The 23,626-nt window shown below is 37.5% G+C and overlaps 1 protein-coding gene across 8 annotated transcripts in view; it reads left to right on the top strand.

The window, feature by feature from the left end:
- Positions 1-23,626, top strand: part of INPP4B (inositol polyphosphate-4-phosphatase type II B) — a 353,637-nt gene that overhangs the window by 310,922 nt on the left and 19,089 nt on the right. For 7 of the 8 annotated variants that reach the window (XM_060095092.1, XM_060095079.1, XM_060095076.1 and 4 more), the window contains one exon: positions 2,787-2,941. In XM_060095092.1, coding sequence (XP_059951075.1) covers positions 2,787-2,941 — 155 coding nt within the window. Of the gene's footprint in view, positions 1-2,786; positions 2,942-6,856; positions 6,999-23,626 lie in introns of those variants that run through there. The other variant, XM_060095078.1, reaches the window with a different exon arrangement.

Here is a 23,626-nt window from a genome sequence, read left to right as displayed (position 1 = left end):
TTTCCCTTCATGCCCTCTTGGAGCCCCAGGGAAGAACATCAAAGGTAACAATATGAAACGTTGCTTTCAGGCACCTCATTTACACTGGTCCCATTTAGCATCATACTACATTACCTGAAGGTTGTTTTTAATAGTTCTTTCTCCTGTGTCTTCTCTATATACCTTCAAAGACTACAATGGTTGCTAATTCTCATGAAAATTTCACAAAGACAGGTCGTAAGTTATTTTTGCTATACTACTAATGACTACTAATGATAGCACAAAAGTAGTTTGATCATTTCCCAAGGCCATCTGACAACTTAGGAACATATACACATGTCATTATACACATATCGTGCAGTCATGTAAGTTGACAAATGAAGGATGCACAGGTAGAACCACAAGTGTATATTTTCTCTAGTACATGTAGTTTTCTCATTTGAATATATTTTTAAAATTCCCATAAATCCTACGTTTCTGAATTTTTTTTTGAAATGTATATACCAACCATATATGGCTTAGTCACAACTTACCATTGAATTCATGAATGGGTGATTACTTGCCTTGATAAATATACAGCACCCATAGTGTGCAAATTTGGCATTCTGTAGGAATATTGACTTTATTATTAATAGCGTGCCTATAGGGTGATACATGAGTTTCAATATCCTCTTTGTAAACCAGGGATCTTGGTATTACTCTTGAAGAAATATAGAAATTCCCTTTGACATTTTCCAAAAAGATTTTATTTCTGTCTCTGTTTTATTATCCTCTCCTCTTTAAAACGATTAATGAAATACTGCTTTTGTTAATGTTTTACTTTCTAATTGAAAAATGTAAAGCTATTTGGTTTTATCCTGAATGAATTTTAAAAGATGAAAATGAGAATTTAAAAAGACCAAATACCAAATTAAGCTAATGTTAAATTAAGCTCATATAGTTCAGAAGAGTTGTGAAATACAGAAACCAAGACCCAACGTGTCTGCTTTGGAATTGCCCCAGCTTCTTTTTTTTAAATAAATTTATTTATTTTATTATTTTATTTTAGTTTTGGCTGCGTTGGGTCTTCATTGCTGCGCGTGGGCTTTTCTCTGGTTGCGGCAAGTGGGGGCTACTCTTCGTTGTGGTGCGTGGGCTTCTCATTGTGGTGGCTTCTCTTGTTGCAGAGCACAGACTCTAGGTGCGTAGGCTTCAATAGTTGTGGCACGTGGGCTCAGTAGTTGTGGCTCATGAGCTCTAGAGCACAGGCTCAGTAGTTGTGGCACACAGGCTTAGTTGCTCTGCGGCATGTGGGATCTTCCCGGACCAGGGATTGAACCCGTGTCCCCTGCATTGGCAGGCGGATTCTTAACCACTGTGCCACCAGGGAAGCCCGCCCAGATTCCTCTTGATTTTAAATTTGTAACATGAAATATCCTTAGTAGGATAGTTGCATACAATTGTGATAATGCATTTTAAAGAATATTCATTCTTTTAAAAAATCACCTCTCATAAGTGACCATTGAGGTCTGTATTTTGTTACTATAAATATAGTCAAGGCCTTTGTTATGTTATATTAAAATTTTTGAAATACTATTTATTTAAATGCATTAGTGTTTTCTACAAGAAAAAAAAAAAAGATTACATGTTGAAATCATGCTCTCACATTTCTCTAGTCACTTACATTGGAGATAGTGAGAAAGTACCTAAGGGCTAATAAGGACTTGTAAATCCTAAGCTAAGTATAAGAATCACAATTAATTCATGATAAAAACCCTTGATAAACTGTATTATTATATCCTCTCTTCAAAGCAGGCAACTGTTAAGGCCTCCTCAATGGCAGATAATAAAGCAGGCCTGTATTTCATCAGAGTAGATGTATCTTAAGTGCATGTTGACAAACATTGTTGATGCATTACCATGGACTAGGGAAGAGAAAAGAATGGAGTGATTCACCTGTTAACCATAAAGCAATGAGACCATAAATTATTGCTACTTACAGATTCTTCTCCTGGCTTACATCAGAATAACAACAAGAAAGAATTATAGAGAGAAACACAACAGGACAGAAGTTAAAGACTTGGTCCTTGTTAGGTAGACTTATATCAGCATCCCGGCTCTGCTCTGTTGTGCATAAGTCACCTTACCTATCTACACCTCAATTTCCTCATCTGTAAAATGAGATTAATATACCTTCCTCCAGGGTTCATGTGCAGTTAACAGAGCAAATCTATATGAAATTTATTAGCATTGTACCTGGTGCACAGTAGATATGCAATTACAGTGGCAATTTTTGGTGTCCTTATTCTTATTAGTTGCATTGATGAGTGGTTTCCTTATCGGTTTCACTTGGCACCATGTGGATGTTTGAAATCTCGTAACATCCAGCAGAGATTAGTAAAGGTTATTTTAAATATATAGTAAGAAGGTATTAGCTATGTAAGATTCAAATCAAGTGGCTGATCCAGGAAATACAGATTATTTTTTCCCCTTCACTATTAAGATATGGCTTCTGAGCTGTGATTATCATTATCCCCTTCAGCTTAGATCCCCTCTCAGAGAGGATTGCTGCCTCTGCTGGATATTTACCATCTTATACGCCTTCAACAGCCCCACACCTCATGTACAAAGAGCTAAATAAATTAAATCTATTCCACCAGCTTTTGAAATGAAAAGGTAATATTTTTCCATTCCATAGGCAGATTGAACCAGTTAACTTTCATAAATTAACATAAATTTGGTGGGTTTAGACTAGAAGTGTCTAGAGGACTCTGACATTTTAGAGTAATCTGCAAATAAACAATAAACTGTGTATATGTCTGTTACAGATTTGTCGCAAACTAAATGGCATCCGTTTCACCTGTTGTAAAAGTGCTAAAGACAGGACATCGATGTCTGTGACGCTTGAACAATGCTCAATCTTGAGGGATGAGCACCAGTTACACAAGGACTTCTTTATCCGAGCACTGGATTGTATGAGAAGGTACCCATATGTCTTCAACTTTCTTTTTTTAAAAAAAATTTATTGAAGTATAGTTTATTTACAATATTTGTTAATTTCTGCTGTACAGCAAAGTGATTTAGTCATACATATATATTATTTTTTATATTCCTTTTCATTATCGTTTATCACGGGATATTGCATATAGTTCCCTGTGCTATATAATAGGACCTCATTGTTTCTTTTAGGTCATTTTAAGGTTTGGGTTTTTATTTTTTTCCAAATATGTATTTTACTGGAGGACTAAACATTTAGTTACTTCACTGCATTTCCATGGCTTAGAGCTGATGACATGCGAGATAACATAATTTTAAGTGAATACTCATTTTAGGCAATAAAAAAATGTGGCCAGATTTTGATCATCTGAATGGAGGATATATTTCATTAATACATTTAGACCTAAGTTGAAGGGCTCCGGTCCTTTCACATATAACACTTGAAGAGCACAGTCCCTTTTCATACAAGTCGTTATGGGTATGCACAAAATAAAACTAAGTCGTTATGCAAACAAAGCAACTATCCAAAAAATGGCAACTAACAGGTGATCTTCCCATGGCTTGCAGGGTCTTCCTACCTTTAACCTCCTTCCTAAAATTATTTTCACATCACTCATAATAAAGATGGGACTACACGGATCCTTTAAGATTGAGAATTAATATGGTTACTCTGCTGACATTTAAAATATTCTGCCTGAAGTCATGTTTCTTGATTCATTTCCACAGTAATTAAATCTAAAGTCTAAGCCATAATGGGAAGGAAAAAGTGCCTCATTCACAACATCTGTCAGCAAGGACATATGTTAATTTAAAACTTTAGCAAACTTGTCTCTTTGCCACAAAGACCGACTCAGAAGCACAACAGGAAATATGGGACAGGCTCCCTGATCCCAGAAAGGAATGTCATGTGATGCTCTGAGAGGGCTGCTTCTTATCTGGCATGTCATTAGCTCCATTTTTCTTTTAACTGCTACAGTCTTTCCATGGCGAGGGTGATGCTTGCTTGCGCTCCTTCTATGCTGTATGTTTTCCCCGCTAATGAGAGGGTTGTGAAGTCCTCTCTTTTACCCCACTTCATGTCTCTTGGCATTTTCGTTGTTCAGTGGAGTTCTACCATAATTTTTGGATAAATGTATGAGGATATCTTCAAGACCTGACATGAGCATCTCAGCCATATGAAACGTTTGGTTGTCATAAAAGGCTTTTTTCAATAATAATCTCTCAACACTCACAGGGAAGGTTCAGAATCTGAGTATAAAATCTTCTAATGTGCATTTAAAAAGCACAGATATCACTATGGATGGAACAAAGATGCCAGGTGAGGAGGGCAGAGCACATGATGTTACAGGCCAGAAACCCTAGAGGGCTAAAATGGTTCAACCAGCATAAAGTATCTGGAAGGTGAAACTGTTACTTGTTTATTTAAGGTAGGGGTAAGAGAGGACCCTTAAATTAGAAAGGTAATTTTTTCCAATCTGTAAATAAAGGGCATATCTGTCATATATATGTTGAACTATAAAACTACATATTTTGGAATAGCATAAAGGTTGTATGGACCTGACATTATATATACAACACATTTGCTAATGACATAACATTTATGAGGATTTAGTTTGGGATTGTGAAATAAAAGTAAGGCACTAGAAATTTAATCCAAAAATAGTAAAGATCTTAACTTCCATATCCCCACTACTCTAGTGAAATTTCAAATCTGCCAAATTTATCCTTTGGTTTTGTGTCTATGTGAGGGCTGCATGAGAGTGTGAGGGCTTGTCCATGTGTGTGTATGCATGTGTGTGTGTGTGTTTGTGCATGCATGTGTTTAAGGGAAATAGATGTGTTATTCTCTTGAATAACTGATGTCCTTTCCCTCTTTGGGTACTGTCTTACATCACAAGCCCATAGGTTTGTAAGCTCTGGCCATAGGGCAGAGTAGGTGAGAAGATGCGGCTTCGGAGCCAGCTGACCTGAGTTTGAATCCAGGCCACGTGCCACTTAGCAGCCAAGAGGAAGTTAATCTCATCCTGCCTCTTAGTGTCTGAGGCTAGTTAGTCAACCTCTTGGTGCCTCAGTCTTCTCTTGTGTAAAAATAGACATGCTAATAATAGTAGCCCTTCTTAGGAATGTCTCCAGGATTAAATGAATTGATATGTGTAAAGTGATTAGATCAACGTTTGAGACACAGTGATCACTCTGCGATATTTGTTAAGAAAATAAATATCAAAGGTCATGATGTTCCTGAGACAATCAAGTCTAGGCAATTATGAGCCTCGTTTTTTTTTTTTTTGAATATATTATGACATACGGTTTGACTCCAATACCATATATTAAAATCTTGTAAATAAGCTTTCAAATGCAATGTTTTATCTATTTAAGAAAATAAGCTCTTTAAATACCACTTTGAAACTGTGTGTGTGTTTACAAATGCTGTGCTAATTATGGATGGATTGCATTCATTAAAGTAAGCCTGGATAGGTTTCTTATAAGTATTTTTTATGTTAATGTGTATTATTGTATGCCCTTACAAATAATCATAGAATTTGAGATCAAGGAGTCACCTTAAAAATTTAGTCAAACCTGCTTCACCTTATGAATAATGAAACTGAGCTCTACAGAGTGTTTCAGCAAAGACTACTCAGAAAATACTAGAGCCAACACTAAAACACAGATGCCTTAGTTACATTTTTTTATCCTGTGCTATACAGTAGGACCTTGTTGTTTTCCTTAGTTGTTTTTTTTATAAATGTTATTTATTTTTTATACAACAGTTTCTTATTAGTTATCTGTTTTATACATATTAGTGTATATATGTCAATCCCATAATTATTTGGTTATGTATTTGACTACTTCACATCTGTTAGTTAAAATATTATGTAAGTCATATGAGTCATAAGAACCTTGTACTTTTCGAAATTGGAGACTGTGTGCAAGACCAGAGTGGTCTGCCCAAATCCTGCGACCTTGAAGAACAAACTCTAGTTCTAGAATGTTAACTCTTTAATTTCTACCTTATCTATCACGTTCACTATTGTATCTGGGCATTTGAGCACAGTGTCTGGTCCAGATTGAAATAAATATAAATAGTGGTTGAATAAACAAAGAACAGTCCAAATAGGAATTCATTCTGCTGCCTTCTGTTTTTCAGAACCGTGTAGCAAATTTTTCATCTGTTTTTAAAATTGTATTTTCAATTATGTTCTGAGATAGTAGTTCAGTTCTTACTTTTATGTCTAAGCCTTGTTTCCTAGGGTTGCACTTGGGTCTCTGTAGTTCAGTGATCAGTCAGTGATTAGCCAGAAGTTGTGCTCAAACAGTTCAATCCAGTAAGGCTTTCAACCTCTGCTGATATATCTGTGTATGGACTGGGAAACATGTTCAAATTCAGGAGTTTTCACATCCATCCTGCCTTTTCTTTCCACCAGGCCCTATTAGATCCTACTGGTCAAACCAGGATGTGTGGAAATTGATCAAAGCCCTCCATGGTTCTCTCATGTCCAGGATCTCATTTCCCATTACATTCATGGCTAGTCCACTGGTCTGGGGAGTGGCCCAAGTGGGAGTGCAGGCTCAGGCCAGCTGTGAGGTTGGCAGTCAGCATTTGTTTGCCTCCAAGGAAGCTAATGCTTCAGACAGTGCCTGGGAGTAGGCTTTTCTACTCTTCACTTCCAATGCACTCAGACCCTGGGGCAGCAAAGTTGCCAGTTTCCATGGCAGCCTCTCCCTGTTAGAGGTTTAGCTGAGAGGGGCGGGGTGGGAGCAGCCCCAGGCAGAAGGACCACAGACTTGCCCTCTTCTTACTTGCCAGTCAGCAGTTTTCCAAGAAGAAACCCTTTTCCACTTGTTGCTTGTCTTTGGCTTATATTAGGGTCCTGAAATGGTTGGTTTTGACAATATTTTTCAGTGTCATGGTTTTGGGAGGAGGAAGAGGGTTTGCAGAGCTCTTTGCTCTGCCATCTGATGGACGGTCCCAGCCTCCAGACAGTAGCTGCTTCTGGGACATTAAAAAACTACGTATATTTGGACCCTGTGCAGTTTATCATTGAGGTGGATCCAGGGATCCAGAATTTTTAAGAACTTTACAAATATTCCAGGAAACACACTGGATTTTTTTTAAAAAGCTAGTGTTTTAAAGGAGTTTGTTTTTATGTTTTTAATGTATTAAAGTTTTTTATTCTATTTGACATCAGTTGCAGTTTATTTTATCTTTGAATTATTCTAGCCACCTTTCAGGCTATTTACTCTGGATATTTTTAAAAGTTCACTGGGGTTATAATATCACTGTTGTTTTTGTAGTTTTAGTTTTTTCCTTATCTATATTAAACTCTTCTACTGTATAGTGCTTATATCTGTTAAATTTTCAAATTATTTATGGATGAGAGAAATGTTATGGATAAAAAGAAATGAAGCTTTATCTACCTGCTTGTTCAGAAGTCCCCTCACCAGAATAAGGTTCATGAGACTGGGGACTTTTGTTATCTTGTTCACTGCTATATTTTAATTATCAGTACCTACTGGCACAAAAACAGAAAGATAGATCAATGGAACAGGATAGAAAGCACAGAGATAAACCCACGCACATATGGTCAACTTATCTTTGATAAAGGAGGCAGGAATGTACAGTGGAGAAAGGACAGCCTCTTCAATATGTGGTGCTGGGAAAACTGGACAGGGACATGTAAAAGTATGAGATTAGATCATTCCCTAACACCATACACAAAAATAAGCTCAAAATGGATTAAAGACCTAAATGTAAGGCCAGAAACTATCAAACTCTTAGAGGAAAACATAGGCAGAACACTCTATGACATAAATCACAGCAAGATCCTTTTGGACCCACCTCCTAGAGAAATGGAAATAAAAACAAAGATAAACAAATGGGACCTAATGAAACTTCAAAGCTTTTGCACAGCAAAGGAAACCATAAACAAGACCAAAAGACAACCCTCAGAATGGGAGAAAATATTTGCAAATGAAGCAACTGACAAAGGATTAATCTCCAAAATTTATAAGCAGCTCATGCAGCTCAATAGCAAAAAAACAAACAACCCAATCCAAAAATGGGCAGAAGACTTAAATAGGCATTTCTCCAAAGAAGATATACAGACTGCCAACAAACACATGAAAGGATGCTCAACATCTTTACTCATTAGAGAAATGCAAATCAAAACTACAATGAGATATCATCTCACATCAGTCAGAATGGCCATCATCAAAAAATCTAGAAACAATAAATGCTGGAGAGGGTGTGGAGAAAAGGGAACACTCTTGCACTGCTGGTGGGAATGTGAATTGGTACAGCCACTATGGAGAACAGTATGGAGGTTCCTTAAAAAACTAAAAATAGAACTACCATATGATCCAGCAATCCCACTACTAGGCATATACCCTGAGAAAACCATAATTCAAAAAGAGTCATGTACCAAAATGTTCATAGCAGCTCTATTCACAATAGCCCGGAGATGGAAACAACCTAAGTGTCCATCATCGGATGAATGGATAAAGAAGATGTGGAACATTTTTTTTTTTTTTTGAAGTACTAGGGCCTCTCACTGTTGTGGCCTCTCCCGTTGCTGAGCACAGGCTCTGGACGCGCAGGCCCAGCAGCCATGGCTCACGGGCCCAGCCGCTCCGCGGCATGTGGGATCCTCCCGGACTGGGGCACGAACCCGTGTCCCCTGCATCGGCAGGCGGACTCTCAACCACTGCGCCACCAGGGAAGCCCCGATGTGGCACATATATACAATGGAATATTACTCAGCCATAAAAAGAAACGAAACTGAGCTATCTGTAATGAGGTGGATAGACCTAGAGTCTGTCATACAGAGTGAAGTAAGTCAGAAAGAGAAAGACAAATACCGTATGCTAACACATATATATGGAATTAAAAAAAAATGTCATGAAGAACCTAGGGGTAAAACAGGAATAAAGACACAGACCTACTTGAGAATGGACTTGAGGATATGGGGAGGGGGAAGGGTAAGCAGTGACAAAGCGAAAGAGAGGCATGGACATATATACACTACCAAATGTAAGGTAGATAGATAGTGGGAAGCAGCCGCAGAGCACAGGGAGATCAGCTCGGTGCTTTGTGACTGCCTGGAGGGGTGGGATAGGGAGGGTGGGAGGGAGGGAGATGCATGAAGGAAGGGATATGGGAACAGATGTATATGTATGACTGATTCACTTTGTTATAAAGCAGAAACTAATAAAAAATGATAAAAAAAATTATCAGTACCTAGAATAATGCCTAGTTATAGTAGGTTCTCTCTCAATAAATAGTCAATGAGTGAGTGAATGAATAACATAGGTTTCTAAAGTGTTCAAGTCCTATAAGGAAGTTTTGTACATACATGGGCATTGGGAAATAAGCAAATGAAATTATTGCTCAGTTGTGACATATTTATAAGCAAAAGTTCCAGAAGATGAAAGTGGAAGTTTTGGAGAGGTCTCAACTCAAATTCAAAAACAAACAGGCCACAAACAATCCACCTTAACGCACAGTCTGAATCTGTCAACCAAAATTTTAGAAACAGACATGAAATAAAAAGGTGTTTATTTAGGGCTGCAGCCCCGGAGACACAGATTCAACAAGCATTTGAATTGTGTTCTACCAGACTACAAAATGGGGGAGGCTTATAAAGGCAAAAACCCACAAGGTTACAGTTAGTTACGTGAGTTGTTTATCAAGAATTATAATTGGAGCTGGCAAGAGTCAGGGTGCTTGTTAAGTGAGGATTGGTTGGAATCCCAAATGGTTGCATAGTGACAATGGAAGACCTTGAGACCATAGGTTGCAGCTGGCAGGTATTGTTCTGAACACGGCTAGGGGTGTCCTTGGGTCTGGTACAGCTCAGTGGAAGTTCAGGTTCCCAGTGATGCAGAGACTTGTCAGAGACAAGGTCCTCAATGGCCGCCCGACTGCATTTTTATATGCCTGAACCATGATTACTCTATCATAATTTCAACTTGTCATTATACCCTCTGTACAGTTTTTTAAAATTTCAGACTCTCTCTTTTCTTACATATCCAGTATTACTTATAGCTTCACACTTCTGACACGTGCTCCTAGTTACAGTCTGTTTGACTGAAATGGCACAAGATCCTCTTCAGATTAGGAAGTTGGCAAGGAGTGGGTAGGTCTGACTCTGTAAGGAACTCTTAGTGGTTACCTATGTTATGAGACCAAAACAATGATTCTCACAGGAGACCCGCCACAGACTAGGTTCTGGGATAGAGCCGGGGTCGAGAACTGCTTGACTAAAGTCTGCCTCATTTAAACCAGCCACCATTCAGGAATTGACTTTAATGGCTTTGTGGTATGACTCTAAGCCTGGTATAACTAGCCTTTCTTTGAGTTTTGAAGTGTATGTGTATCGCCAAATTCTCCCTTGATCATCTGTGGCAGGAATTTATGAAATGGTGGCTGAATAATCGGCAGATTTTTAGTTTTAAAAAGAAAGGGAGGATGCATTTAGTATCAGCACTCAGTTGTTTCTTATGGAATCACCATTGAATGCTAAGAGCCACTTGTCATAATGCGTTTGCAAAAAGCATATTTAGTAGGGCCTTTCAAACTTATATTTGATTAATAGGTGATTGGGATTGGGTTGAAAAATAATAAAATTTGACTGGATTATAACATGTCATGTCTTATCAAAAAATAATTGTGTCAGGAAATTTAATTGCCACTAAAAAGTAAATGAAAATGAAAATGCCAGTGCACTGTTATTTTCCCTTAAGAGGAACTCTAGGATTTTGTGTATATACAGTGTAGCAGTGTGACACCATATTGCTTAGTTGTCTGTCTGTAACTTTTATTTTCCTTATGTTACATTATTCTTCAATCTGTCATTCTATAATGGCTCTTTAAAGTTAAGATAGTTGGTATGTCATTAGTAAGACAAATCAGGGTATGCTTCAGCATAAAACCTATTTACTACCCTTAAGATACAGGGCTTTAATCATTCTATTTTAGTAAATATTTAATTCACAAGAGAGGGATTAAAAAGCCCATCAGCCTTATTTTTATTATCCTGCTGAATGTCATATTCTCAACATGAAGTTTATGTGTCGGGGAGTGTAACTTATGAAATGTTCTGCTTTATAAATAAGTGACCTTAATCAACTGATGTCAGTATAGGTTTTATTTCTCATGACTTACTCCTTTAAGTATCCTTTTGTGGGATTTGCTTTTGAGTCACAAAGGTCATTTGTGTTCAAATAGAAACATGTCTTCCTTCTTTCCTTAGTCTTGTTTCCACTTTGGCTTTTTTTTTTTTACTTTTGATTGTACTAGTCATAGAAGAGCTCCCATTATTGCATATTATCACTTATTTCAAATATTGAAGTGAATAAGAAGCATTGCAGACATAGGTAATTGAAGCTTTCAGTTGTCTCTTGACTGCTGGAAAGGGATGTGTTTATGTAGAACAGCCCGAGCAGGAGCTGTTTCTCCATTATCACTTAGTCTTATCTCTTCCCTTGAGAGTTTCAGTGGTGTGTTTGCTGTATTATTTCAGTCCGTATCTGAGACAAGTAACGGTAATAAGTCCAGATGAAGTCACTGTCTTCTTAGGCATGCTAATAATTACGTGAAAACTTACCCTACTTAGGATGTTGTTGCTTCAGCTGCTGGTAAGGTGAAAGATGCTGCAGAGAGTACACTTCTATAGAAATCATGTTAGAGCAAATATCTCTTAACAAGATATCCACAGATAAACCACCACAAAAGAATTGCTCTTACTAGAGAAATCAAATAATGACCTACAAAAAAACCTTCAACTTCCTGAACAAAATGTATGTGCTAATTTTAGGCTATCTTCTTCATACATTTATGTGTGTCAGATTATTTTGCTACTAAAAAGTAGTAGTTTTGAGATCTGTTTCTTTTCCCTAATTTGTTTGGTATTTAATTTTGTTTTCAAGTACTAGTGACTTGAGATCCTATAAATATGGAGCTTATCATTCAGAGCAGTTACAAGCTTTAGACACACCTTTCCAAAAAAGTCACTTCTCTCAGTTCCTCAACTTATTAACTGAGGGCTCCTAACCTGAATTTTGGTTGTAGTGCTCTAGTCTCTAGCCCAGGGTAACAAACTGAAAGTCTTCACAGGCTACTGTCTAATGAAAACTGGAGTGAGAGGCAATAGAGTTTATAAAAAAGCAGCCAAAATACTGCAAACTTTTCTCCTGATCAGAAGATCACAGACGACAAAGAAGTTCAAATGCCCAGTGTAATACATTTATACCCGAGGATAATGATCTCAAGTTCTATGGGCAAAATATATTATGCAATTACCCCGCATTCTCTTCCATTCATTGAGCCCATCAGAATTTATGTGAATGTGAATGACATCTTTATAGGGATCAAGGGTGTAATTTATAAAACATATCATTTACAAAATTGGTAGCCGATTAGTAGTAACAAGTCGCATGTGATATTTCTCAAGTATCACAGCATTGTTTGGGGGATTTCACTGCACTGAATCCTCTAAAATCTAACCATCGAGACAGCTGAGTGGAGAGCAGGATGTCAGGTGAAGTAAGTACAGACAGTCCCTGGCTTAAGGTTGTTTGTCTTAGGATTTGGGGACTTTACAATGGTGCAAAAGGAATACGCATTGAGTAGAAACTGTACTTGGAATTTTGCTCTTTTCCCAGGGCTAGTGACGTGCAGCACAGATACTCTCTCGTGATGCTGGCAGGGCAGCCACAGCTACCATTCAGCCACGGGATCATGAGGGGAAACCACCGATATACTTAGAGCCATTCTGTTTTTCAGTACAGTATTTAATAACTTATATGAGATATTCAAGGCTGTATAAAATAAGCTCTGTGTTAGATGATTTTTGTGCAACTGTAGGTTTATGTAAGTGTTCTGAGTGTGTTTAAGGTAGTCTAGGCTAAGCTATAATGATCTGTAGGTTAGATGTATTAAATGCATTTTTGACTTATGATATTTTCAACTGAAAATGAGTAACGTAAGTGTTCTGAGCACTTCAAATGTATAGCATTCTTTAATAAGCTTTTTCTTTATTAATAGAGTGGCCTCATTCCTAGTTCAGTTTTATGACATAACCCTTGCCCTGATATAACTCTTTCTCACAATCCATTCTTGATATCTTACTAAATTTTATGTATCCATTTAGACTGTCTTAAATTCCTTTTAAGACAAGGCGGGATGTGAATACTTAAGAATAAAATCACATAAAGCATTCCCTACCTGCTGGGCTTAAGGCTTTTCCTAAATCTGCTCTTAGCACTCATCAAATCAAGTTGAATAATACTGATTTGGAGTTCTTTCTAACAGCAGAAAAAAAAATCTAGGCTCTTACACATAAGAACTGAATTTATGTGTTTTCAAAGTGATGTCTGTCCTCTCAACTATTTGAGAAAATAATGGCGTGATATTTTTGTATGCTTCAGAGTTTGAAAATCACCTTGACTGCTGTCTTGCTCTAGAAAATAGAATACAATAGATATCATCTGTTGTTCAGTTTCTGTTCCCTAATTTAATTTTATAACAAATTCAGAGATGGACTCTTTGTAACAGATAGTTTTTTTTTTTTTTTGATTTTGTGATAAAGATTTTTTTTCTCTTGGAAAGACTAGAACAAAAGTGAGAAAAAAGCTTATTAGAGCTGTCAAGAGATTATTTTTGCCAGAAAAGGAGGGGGCAAATGCCTTCCTCTTCACAAGAATGAATTGATTTTACAGCAGCTGCTCTTGAAATAGATACATTTATTGAAAACTCCTACTGATCTCCAATACCTATAAAAAAGGGAAAACCATTTTTTTCTATAAGAAAACAAAAATCTCACATACATATATGCAAAGTCCATGTGATCAAATATTACATGGTCATAAAGTCAAAAGGCAACTGAGGCAGCTGTGTAGACTTGCCATGGGTTCAGCTTGACCACATGAGAAATGTGTGGAAAGCCCAAATTCCAACAAGCATTTGCTGAGTTTAATCTTTTTCCTCTGGGGTTGGATTACATAAGTATGATTTTTTTTTAGTAGTTTCTGCTTTATAACAAAGTGAATCAGTCATCTGTTCCCACATCCCTTCCCTCTTGTGTCTCCCTCCCTCCCACCCTCCCCATCCCAACCCTCTAGGTGGTCGAGCTGATCTCCCTGTGCTACGCGGCTGCTTCCCACTATCTATCTACCTTACGTTTGGTACTGTATATATGTCCATGCCTCTCTCTCGCTTTGTCACAGCTTACCCTTCCCCCTCCCCATATCCTCAAGTCCATTCTCAAGTAGGTCTGTGTCTTTATTCCTGTTTTACCCCTAGGTTCTTCATGACATTTTTTTCCCCTTAAATTCCATATATATGTGTTAGCATACGGTATTTATCTTTCTCTGACTTACTTCACTCTGTATGACAGACTCTAGGTCTATCCACCTCATTACAAATAGCTCAGTTTCGTTTCTTTTTATGGCTGAGTAAAATTCCATTGTATATATGTGCCACATCTTCTTTATCCATTCATCCGATGATGGACACTTAGGTTGTTTCCATCTCCAGGCTATTGTGAATAGAGCTGCAATGAACATTTTGGTACATGTCTCTTTTTGAATTATGGTTTTCTCAGGGTATATGCCTAGTAGTGGGATTGCTGGGTCATATGGTAGCTCTATTTTTAGTTTTTTAAGGAACCTCCATACTGTTCTCCATAGTGGCTGTACCAATTCACATTCCCGCCAGCAGTGCAAGAGTGTTCCCTTTTCTCCACACCCTCTCCAGCATTTATTGTTTCTAGATTTTTTGATGATGGCCATTCTGACTGGTGTGAGATGATATCTCATTGTAGTTTTGATTTGCATTTCTCTAATGATTAATGATGTTGAGCATTCTTTCATGTGTTTGTTGGCAGTCTGTGTATCTTCTTTGGAGAAATGTCTAAGTCTTCTGCCCATTTTTGGATTGGGTTGTTTGTTTTTTTGCTATTGAGCTGCATGAGCTGCTTGTAAATTTTGGAGATTAATCCTTTGTCAGCTGCTTCATTTGCAAATATTTTCTCCCATTCTGAGGGTTGTCTTTTGGTCTTGTTTATGGTTTCCTTTGCTGTGCAAAAGCTTTGAAGTTTCATTAGGTCCCATTTGTTTATCTTTGTTTTTATTTCCATTTCTCTAGGTGGGTCCAAAAGGATCTTGCTGTGATTTATGTCATAGAGTGTTCTGCCTATGTTTTCCTCTAAGAGTTTGATAGTTTCTGGCCTTACATTTAGGTCTTTAATCCATTTTGAGCTTATTTTTGTGTATGGTGTTTGTTAGGGAATGATCTAATCTCATACTTTTACCATAAGTATGATTTTATTGCCCATGTTAATAATTTTAAAGTCGCTAATAAATTGTGTGGTTCCTGAACAAGAGTATAGATGCCCTACGTAATTGGAAATTAATTCTAAATCATGAAGCTTTATTTGGGGGCTAAATAAATCTATTTTTAGAAAGTAATACTATTTGATATTCATGTAGTCTGTTATAACCTCCCCAAAGGGCAATCCTTGACGTTACTTTATAAATTAAAACCTTATGTTACTGAGGTTACAGTTTCAGATCATAATGGAAAATGGAAACTATTTTGTTTCTTCTATTTATGGCAAGGTAAAAGAAAGGCATTTTTTTTTGCAATCTGCTTTATATAGTTTTATGAGAAATGTGTCTATGTGTCTTTTGCCACCTTCACTCACATCCCTTGAATAACAAAAGAAGGAAACACTAACAATCTTGGTATGGACTCTGGGATGAAAGGAAAATGAGAAATATCCCGTATTTTAAAAAGCTTTAAGAATTTGGGGCTGTTGATATATTAGTGCTAATGAAAAATGAATTTATGTGTGTGTATTTTTTAAATTTTGAGTATAATTTAAAAGTTAGTAATTGCCCTTTGAATAGGCTTATCTCCAACTAAATGTTAAAATGGTATTAGCACATTTTGCTAGTATGTTGCTGAACTCTGCTAATTTCCTCCTGGAGTTTGATTAGTAATGGAAGCAAAATTTTGATTTAATTCATTTTATCACAATCAAGAAAAAGCAAAACTAAAAGACCTTGAAAGAATCTGGACCTGTGTATGTGGAAGATAGGGGAAAAAAGAAGCTTTCTGATTTATGTAAGGTTCAGTGAAGTAAAGGCTTATGTCAACTTTCATGTCTCATGGACCCCTTGGCCAGGGTGGACGGTAGGTGGTCTTCTAGGCAGGAAGAGCTTTCTCTCCCCTACAGAGGCAGGCCTTCTGCTTGCTAGATCATCTGGACTCAATATTTTCCTCGGCAGCTAAAAGAAAAGTTGCTACAAGGAAGATAGTCTGTACTCCCCATAGACGTTGACCTCTCCTCCAAAGGAAAATGCTTGGCAATCTGATATTCTTGCCAAGGCCTTCCAAAAAATAAATAAATGACTACTGAGGCAGCATTCTTATTCACATATAAAAGAAAGCTTTTGTGCCATTATCCTCGTGTGGCCTTATATCGCTATTAGTACCAAGATACCTAAGAGCAAAATATAGTATTTCAACTTAGGTCAAAAATTTTATTGAAGAGGGCTTCCCTGGTGGCGCAGTGGTTGAGAGTCTGCCTGCCGATGCAGGGGACATGGGTTCGTGCCCCGGTCCGGGAAGATCCCACATGCTGCGGAGCGGCTGGGCCGGTGAGCCATGGCCGCTGAGCCTGTGCGTCCGGAGCCTGTGCTCTGCAATGGGAGAGGCCACAACAGTGAGAGGCCTGCGTACTGCAAAAAAAAAAAAAAAAATTTATTGAAGAATCTGAACAAGTATCGTCAACATTGTTTTTTCCATATATCAAGACGTATACCTGAGGTCTAGAATGTTTTTCTGTTGAAGCCATGTGGAAAGGGAAGCTAGGTATCTTCTAGTCCAAAACTTGGCAATATCTTAGGTAGGTGAATATACGCTAATAAAGTAATTATTTCTTAATCTAGATATTGTACTTAAGTCTATACCAGCCCTTTAAGTTTGGTGGAAGGTTTTTCAGTGGAAGGTTCTTCAGTGGAAGGTTCTGTACTTGAATGTAACGTGATGGTTTGCAAGAGCAGGCATGCTGGAGTAAAACAGGACATTCCTTTCTTGAGCCTGAACTGATTCCACTGTGAGAAGATGTGCTTCTCTGAGCAACAGTGAGAATTTAAACAGAAATGACTGGGGCAAGGTTAGATCCCTGTGTTTGAGGAAATAGTCTAAATCCACTTCAGAGAATAAAGCCACTTTTTTTTTTTTCAAAATGAATTTGGCACCCTTGTAAGACTTATGACCCAAATAAAATAACTAAAACGAAAAAGTAAATTGCAATGAACTTTTTTTTTTTTTTTTTGGCAGTATGCGGGCCTCTCACTGTTGTGGCCTCTCCCATTGCAGAGCACAGGCTCCGGACGTGCAGGCTCAGTGGTCATGGCTCACGGGCCCAGCCGCTCCGCGGCATGTGGGATCTTCCCGGACTGGGGCACGAACCCATGTCCCCTGCATCGGCAGGCGGACTCTCCACCACTGCGCCACCAGGGAAGCCCACAATGAACTTTTTTAATATTACTCTTTGACTTGCTTTTAAGGCCAAAGATATAGATATTGAGCAATATATAAGTGTATATATATGTATATAAATTATTTAATATTTGCTTCGTAGACCTAATTTGATCTTATGTGTAAATTACACCTTGATTCAGATGACCCAATCATTGACTTGTGATATACCCATTCTTACACTACTCTTTCAACAACTATGTTTAATATTAAGTAAAAAAAAAAAAAATTCCATCGTATTATCTTGTCAAAATAAGACAAATTGAGAAAAGGAAACTAACCATATGTTGACATGTCAACTTCCCCCAAATATGCCAGAGTACTTACTTTGCTCATTACTTTCATGGGTTGGTGAAGGACCACAAGCTTTTGGTACAGAATAAAATGTTATTTTTCAAGCCTTGATTGTTATTCTCCTAAAAGTCAGTTTTCAAACCACCTCCATTTCTGTGCACTTGTAACTTTTCATATTAATGATATTTTAAGACTGAAACATTTGGAAAGGAATTTAGAGATTACCTAGTGACTCTGCCAGCCAAGGCAGGAATTCTTTATACAGCATCCCTGACAGATTATCAGCAAACCTTTACTTGTGCATTTCCAATAGGAGGGAGGTTGTCACTTTGTGTATCAACCCATTCCATAGTCGGACAGCTATACATTTCATAAAAGTTACCTTCATGTGAAGCAGAACTCTGTCACCCTAGAACTTCCGGTCATTAATCCACTCATCTGCCTAGATCAACATAGAGTAAGTCAGTATCTCCTTCCTTTTGTCAACCCTCAAGTATTTGAAGATGGTTGCCATGTTCTGCTTAATTGTTTCAATCCCTTTAAGATGTAAAATTACATGGCACTCCTTCTGCCCGTCCTAAAATAGACTGCCACCATCTCTCAATGCATTCTTTGTTTTTATGCCCTTCATAAATAACTACAAACAGAATTAAACACCATGTTCTAAATGTAATATGAACACAGAGTAAAATAGGACAAAGGTCTGCATATCCCTCTCTCCCTCCCTCCCTCCTTCCCTTCCTTCCTTCTTTCTTCCTTCCTTTATATAATGCTGACTAGGTACCAAGCACTTTTCTAAGCACTTGACAAATACTGACTTCCCCAAACCTTATTTTAAAACTAAGGATTAAGTCTTAAAATGAGGAAACAGCGCCAGAGGGGCTAAGTGACTTGTTCAATGCCTCACAGCTAGCATGCGGTATGAGGCCATCTGACTCCAGGCCGGTGCTTCTAAGAGCCTAGGCTGTCTCTCTTGATCTATATTTAGCTCTTTTTTCCTGGATCCATAAACTTCATGACCTTTATAAAAGAATTTTGTCTCACTGCATAATTGAAACATGTAGTCCTTTGTAATATATACTGCTGTCTAACAAGCTTTCTCCCAAGCTCTACTGGGATCATTGATATTTTGTGATGAAATTTAAATGTATATATTTTTATTCTTGTCAACCTTACCCATGAGATAAGTATGGTGGCCCAAATAAGTATGGTGGCCACATTATATGTTTTCTATGCTTTAAGAAATGGGGCTGAGTTTTATAATAGAACATATTTCTAAACAATGATATCTAATTAATAGGTAATTTAAGGGCTCTTTAACCAAACATCTATGTAAATAAGTAAACAAATGAATATTTAAAAGAGAAATTTCATGGAGACAAGTCTTTTTGGGCACAGTGAAACACCTACATTGAAAACTCGTGCAAGGTACAAAACCAAAACTTCGTCATGTGTGCATAGCATGTAATGACTCTGGAACCAATTTGTGGTTGATTGTTTGCCTAACCAGACCACAAAGTCTTAACCAGTTTGCAAGGTAGTGAAATAGACAATTTGGACTTGGTTCAAGTTCACTTCAGTTCCCCACTGAACAAGCAGGGCAATGATGTCAAAGAGAACAGGATATCAGTGAGGAGTTGCAGTTACAAGGGACCTGCATTGTTCCTTTTTCTCATAAAAGCCCACCCAAAGTACGAAGTGGGGAAAGTGAAGTGGACAATCAGACCCCTGAGCTAGCTCAATTTTGTGCTGTTGGTGGGCTGGAGCCACGTCTCCCTTAAGGTCTGTTTACCACCACAAAAGGCAAATTGACAGCCTGATGATGACCTACTTCTTTGCTCTGTTTCTTTCTGCAGCACAGGGTCTACATAGGCCATTCTTGGTTGACCAGAACTCTATTCATTGTTCCTACCAAAGTATTTCATTTTATTCCAGGTCATTATTCCACTATGGCAGAAGCCATTAACTATAAGGAATTGATGGTTCTGAGTACTCTCTTATATCAAAGAAGAAAGCAATTTTTGAGTGTATATTATTTACTGAGCATAATGCTTCATGTTAAAGATATATATAGATATATATAGATATATATGAATATGATGTGTTTCTTGTCCTCGAAAATCTTCAAAGCCTTTTGGGAGAGAATCGCATGCAAATAAATAATGGCGGATTAAGTTTTTATGATATTGTATATAAACTGCTTTTGGAAACATAGTTAAGGGAGCAGTTAATTCCCAGAGAGGGGAGGGGAGGGGAGTGTGGGATACTGTCGGGGCTTCAGAGAGAAGGTGACCTCGGCATTATTATGAGACAGGTAAATTAAGAAAGAACATATTTCACCCACAAGAGACATTGATGTTTCTTAAGTAAAAAAAACTATTGATTACTCTCGAGTTTTCAGCATGTTTTACTAGAGACCTAAGTTTGGCACGTATTAAGAGTAAATATAAAAGTAGATTACTTTATCAAGCTATGACTTCTGAGAAAGCAATGACCTTAGAAAAACTAGAAATATGAGTTTTATAAGTATCCAGGTTTAGGAGTCCCTATCCCTCTGCAAATACATAGGTTTTCTCCATGATTTTTAACCCGCCTGCACCTTCCCCCTTTATAAGTGGCTTCATCAGGGCTTCCCTGGTGGCGCAGTGGTTGAGAATCTGCCTGCTAATGCAGGCGACACGGGTTCGAACCCTGGTCTGGGATGATCCCACGTGCCGCGGAGCAACTGGGCCCGTGAGACACAACTACTGAGCCTGCGCGTCTGGAGCCTGTGCTCCACAACAAGAGAGGCCGCGATAGTGAGAGGCCCATGCACAGCGATGAAGAGTGGCCCCCGCTTGACACAACTAGAGAAAGCCCTCACACAGAAACGAAGACCCAACACAGCAAAAAATAAATCAATAAACTCCTACCCCCAACATCTAAAAAAAAAAAAAAAAGTGGCTTCATCAGACTGAGGCAGCCAAGACAGTATATCTGGGCTAGAAATCTGTGATACAAACCAAAACCTAATTTCTCCCATTAGATTCAGTTTTAGATGACCTCCTTTCAATTCTTGTAAACATCATTACTACTCCAATTCACCTCCATCCTTTATTCCAAGAATGAGAAGAAGCTTGTGTTAGAGCCAGACAGCTTGCAATAGATAATCATAATTGAATTTTTGTGCAAGAACCCTCCCCATTTGTTGTAACACTAGACTAAGTTTTTTCAATTTTATTAAAAATATTCTGCAAAATAGAATTTCATTTTAGTTTTTCTATTCTCTTTTTTAAAATCTCAAACCCTTCTTGCTCTTGAATGTCTCATTCATAATTGTTAGGCGAGAGTGGTATATGAGTTCTGCAGTGCTTTAAACATATTATTGGACTAGAAAGTAGCTAGTCTCTTGAACTATTGTAGGCTGCTGGAATAGAGAGCAAATTGGACCTAAAATAGCTTCCTCAAAGATGTTTAAGGAAAAAAAATTAAAAAGCACTATCTGAGAAATAATAGCTCAGTGATAGAGTAATGTTCATTTTAAAATCATTTGTGAATGGGACACAGGTGGGTAGATTAATTGCCTCCTTTCTGCTATTTACTTGTACTATTTTCAAGAATTTAATAGGCATTATCTCATCAGCTTTAAAGTATATATGAGAATCAGATAAAAGATAGAAAATAACTTCCCTATTTGACAAAGACCTGCTTTACTTTATGAATTTGGGGTTGATGGTTGTATTTACCATAGCCTCTTCCATATGAAAAGTCCAGAGTTCATTTGTACCTCAGAGTTGTGTGTATCATTATAAATGACAAGAAGGAATGCAGAGTTTAAATCTTTTTTAGGTACTTCTTAGAAATCTGTGATTGTCAGTATTAATAGTGGTCTATTTAACTATCAATCCAACGTTAATGCACTGTGCTATTGAAAATGGATACATAATAGTTAGCTCCATGGTTCCTGTGACTTTGGAATTACAGATGCACAGAGTGGGTCCACAAGCAATATTAATTGAAATAATGAGGCTAAGTCAAGAATCTAAAAAGTTCAAACTAGTGAAAAGGATCTTATACACACATGTTTATACTTGGTCACTCTTATGTCACAAAATGCTTAGTAAGCAGTCTTCAGCTAGTGATTATAGTTAAAATTAGATGATTGTGAAGCATGCATGCAAATTCAGTATAGCAGATCATTCTGAATAAATAACACAGATATAAAGACCTTCGTCTATTCCTATTTTACAGACAGTGTGTAATAAAGATTGTCACTTATGTATGTTGTTATCTCCATTTCCTAAATACTTAATACTCGACAATGTCGTTATCTGTCTGTGTATATATTTAAGCATGATTTAGGAATCCTTTGTGACTACCCAGCCTCCTATAATCACAGCACTAGTTTTAGTAATAGATAGGAAAAATATTAAAATAAATGTTGCAGATCCTTAATACAGGCAAGCAGCCACCCACAATTAAGTTAGTTCTCAATAAAAGAAAAAAACAAAGGGACTCTCTGGACTATCAGTGGAATAATCTGATTTTTAGTTTATTGTGTGTATGTTTATATAGTGAACGATGTCAAACTCTGTGTTTTCAGACCCAGAGGCAATCACTCTATCATCATGAACTATCTTCCTCTAAGCGGCACAATAAGGATAACAAAACCCATTTCAGTCTCAATTTTAGTTTAATTCCCAGCTGGAACTTGAAATGAGACTGCAATGAACTTGAACTTGCAGCAGTGATTATCTCATATGTGCATATAAAAGCGTTCAGATACAGTAGCAGTGTTTCCAGATACTACACTGAAGGCATTCACTTTTGCAGAAACAGATGAAAAATGGAGTGTCGGGCTCCCCAAATTATTACACTGACCACAGGGCAGCCAGCAGGTTTTGTTGTATTTTACTTTCTACATAACAGGATGACAGAACAGCATGATAGCATGATCAGAGTATTTTTTTAAATGACCTGTAGAGCTACATTTCCATCAGAAGTTTCTAAATTAATGCATAAAATGTCAGCAAATGTTATCTGAAGAAAACACATGAAGGCAAAGGTTGATGATGTATATCGCTAAGTGCATTTAGCAATACGTTGATTAGAATTATAAAATATTTCTTAAAAAAAAGAACAGATCTCCTCAGTGTCCAAATAGTTCCCTAACACCATTTAGGCTTTTAGGAAGACACATTCATTCCTTTGGCTGTCATAGGCATCATTTAGTATTTTATTACTAAAGCAGTGAATTACATTTTGCGAACATGGATGAATGAGTGTGCCTACTTATGCATTTAATAAGCCAGAATTCAAGTAGGAATAAGTTAAGCCTCCACTAGATGAGGGAATGGTTGCTGGAGTTTATGTCACCGGGTAAAAAAAAAAAAAAATCGACACAAGAAAGACCTGAGTTGGGGTTCTTATTGTATCATTTTTACTCTCTGGTAGAGAGATTGCTAATGAGTAACTATCATCCCACAATTTTCTACATGTAGGTTATCTTCTCCATGATTTCTTAGAGATTGAAAGATGTGGGTAGATTCTGAGTTAAACATTCAAGCATGTCTAAAGTATTTTTTGAGAAGCTGGCCCATGACTACAGGTACAATTTTAACTTTTCTTGAGATGAGAATGTGGTGGCCCGCCACTGGGACAAAGAATATGAGTCAGGATCTCTCATATTTCTTAATCAGATACCAACGTTGGCACTACTATCACCAGTGTCTAGAAACACACAGATTTCCTTTCTGTTAATAACACAGAATGTTGGCATCTACTTAGCATCTGCTTTGGATCAGGCATTACCATTTCTCACAAAATTCTCTCCCCAGAATGCCTTCTAGAAAC

This window comes from Mesoplodon densirostris, chromosome 1 (genome assembly GCF_025265405.1).
Source record: "Mesoplodon densirostris isolate mMesDen1 chromosome 1, mMesDen1 primary haplotype, whole genome shotgun sequence".
Taxonomy (NCBI): domain Eukaryota; kingdom Metazoa; phylum Chordata; class Mammalia; order Artiodactyla; family Ziphiidae; genus Mesoplodon; species Mesoplodon densirostris.
The sequence above is the reverse complement of the archived record's forward strand: the minus strand, read 5'-3'. Positions and strand labels throughout refer to the sequence as shown.